Source organism: Zea mays, chromosome 8 (assembly GCF_902167145.1).
Source record: "Zea mays cultivar B73 chromosome 8, Zm-B73-REFERENCE-NAM-5.0, whole genome shotgun sequence".
Classification (NCBI taxonomy): domain Eukaryota; kingdom Viridiplantae; phylum Streptophyta; class Magnoliopsida; order Poales; family Poaceae; genus Zea; species Zea mays.
Window position 1 is genome coordinate 27,328,146 of NC_050103.1, and position 2,710 is coordinate 27,330,855.

General features: G+C 46.1%; 1 protein-coding gene across 1 annotated transcript; it reads left to right on the plus strand.

Annotated features, from left to right (window-relative positions):
• The first annotated feature begins 574 nt into the window (after positions 1–574).
• LOC100275754 (uncharacterized) lies at positions 575–1,179 on the plus strand. Its single transcript, XM_008657564.4, has one exon. The coding sequence runs from the start codon at positions 814–816 to the stop codon at positions 1,075–1,077; it is 264 nt and encodes an 87-aa protein (XP_008655786.1). The 5' UTR covers positions 575–813; the 3' UTR covers positions 1,078–1,179.
• Positions 1,180–2,710: the final 1,531 nt, after the last annotated feature.

Here is a 2,710-nt window from a genome sequence, read left to right on the forward strand (position 1 = left end):
CAAATAGTATGTCATATATTTGTAATTGCTACGACGAGTCTAGTAAAAAAATGTATAAAACTGAAAAGAATACACTCGTCATCGTGTGACCTGCTCCACTGTTATTCCCGTTACACCAAAGCAATCATGGCTGGTCCCGTGCACATCCTTGTTGCAACCGAGCGGTTTTGTGTGTGTCGTGGCCTCTCATGGGCCCTCCGTGTCGCCAAAAAGGCACCGCACCGTGGTGGTCCACTGGTCGCGTCGCGCGCCGTCGTCGCTGCTGCTTCTGGTTCGTTGCGTCTTCTCGCCGGTCGCCGTGGACGGCTGGCGCAGAGCGCAACCGATTGGCTGGACGGTCGGCATATTTTATTCGATGCAAACTTAGCGTGCAGGTGCAGGTGCAGGTGCAGCACGGCGGCCGGTACTACTAGACAGGTAGTAGCACCCCGGACCCCTTTCGGTTGCTGCTACCTTTCTTGGCCGTTTTTATGGACCAGCTGATCCAGATCTTTCTCTTTTTTGCTAGTACTATATTATAAAGTTTTTTTTCTTGTTTTGTTTCGGGCAATGTATGCATGCAAAGATGATTTTTGCTCTATATGAATCATTGAAGTAGCCACAATAATTACAGAGTTTGTATCTCATATAGGACCAATTATGAATTGAAGTAAAGCAATCCACATTTGTACACAATGCAAACTAATTAAACATTGGGGGACGGAGGCACGCTGCACCCACTATAAATAAAAGACGCCGACCACCGCCAGCCAGCCAGCCAGAGCCTCCACTCCAGCAGTCAGTCGGCCGGCGATACATATATATACTAGAGTCATGGAGACGATGGCGGCGAGGTACGGCGGCGGGGAGATCAGGGACCTGCAGAGCAAGCAGGAGGCGCCGGGCGGGTGCGGGAGCTACTTCCAGATGCCGCTGCACTACCCGAGGCACAGCCGGGAGGACTACGAGGCCATGCCCGAGTGGCAGCTCGACCGCCTCCTCTCCGAGTATGGCCTGCCCGTCGCCGGCACAGTCCACCAGAAGCGCACCTTCGCCATAGGCACCTTCCTCTGGGGCGCCGGCGGCATTATCCACTGAGCTCAAGGTCTTGTTTACTGTGCATGTGCTTGACATAACGAGCTTGTATCCCAATTCCCAACAGAACACGGCACCGTCCATGTGCTCTTTCTATTTTCTCTCCGTCTCTCGCTCTTGCTCGCTGTCACTTCTCACCTGTGCCCGCTGTCGCCGCCATGCCCCTTCTCCGTGCCACCACCCGCGCTTGCCCCATGCCGCCGCCACCACCGCACGCCTGCGGGCGTCTGTGTTGTTTGCGTTTGCCGCCCCGCGTACGTCTGCGGTCTGCCTCGTCTCAAGCGGCGCCCCAGCGCAGTCCCCGTCCGTCTTCGCCCCGATTATGTCTGACTCGTCTCTTCTACGCTCCTGCTTCCACACCCATCAAAACAAAAAACAAAATGAGTATAATTTTATCGTCCATCCATAAAATCTAAGATTAACAAGCTAAGAAATGTTGATTGTTATATACTTGATTTAATAATTACTGTATATTTCTATTGGCAACGACTGCTATGCAAGCGGTCTTTCTTTACAAGCGTGCAAACAAACTATCTGGTCTATTAGATCGAGATCCAATCGTAGGTCACATTTAACACTTAAACTCTTCCACCACCAGCTTAGTAATCTTTATAAAAAAATTCCTAACAAACCATGGTTGTTTTTATGGTTGGATCATAATCTAATGGACCAGATGATTTGCTTGCACGCTTGCAAAGAAGGACCACTAGTAATGGTTATTTTATAGCTAATTAATTTTTATTATTTTATTCGTAATAACCACTAGTATTAAAATAAAATACAATATTATAAGACTTTATAAATACGGTAAAATATTGATAGGATCTCAAAACGTACATGTCACCTATTTCTATCGGTATGTCTTACATGCATCTCATACGTAAGATATGTTGTTTTGAAATTGTCTCTTTTTCTGCGGTCTCAAAGCGACCAACAATGTGATATTTATGATGAGCCACGAGTTCGAGTGAGATTTCAACGTCATAATCTTGTTGTTCTCCATTGCACTACATTTGTGCATGAGATAGAGAACAATGTGGCCATGCTGCTGAAATCATGTTCGACCTCCGTATGGTCGTAATAAATTCACGTTATGTCGGTCGTTCTTGTTCTAAGGATCAAATATAAGTGACGATCGTTGATGGATGTATGATGGTTGAAGTTATAATAGGGCTTTTTTTGAAAAAGTGGATGGTCAAGACTCATAAACTTATCGCTCATGCAGTGTCTTTGTCAATCGTTGATATTGTAAGGTATCAATGTAGCAAGTGTTTCTATTATCTATGTCATGAAAAGATAAGACTGTCAATGGACCTTTGCAGTTTGGTTTTGTGACAAGTTATAATATGTGTGTGCACTATGGCGAGTCACAACATCAACATGTAAAAGTTGAAGAACATGATATGGCAGACCATAATAGAATGGACGAGATGCTTGATGCTTTATATGGTCGGAGTTTGAACTAGAGTCTAAGGATCTTCCTATGCTATATGTTCAAAAGTTCTTCAACCTTATGAAAGCTTCAAAAGAAGTACTAGGGATGGCAACGGGGAATTCCCCGTCAGGTTTTAGCTTCCCATCTCCGTCCCTGTGACGGAATAATTTCCCGTGGGAATCCCCACGAATGCTTGTTGGG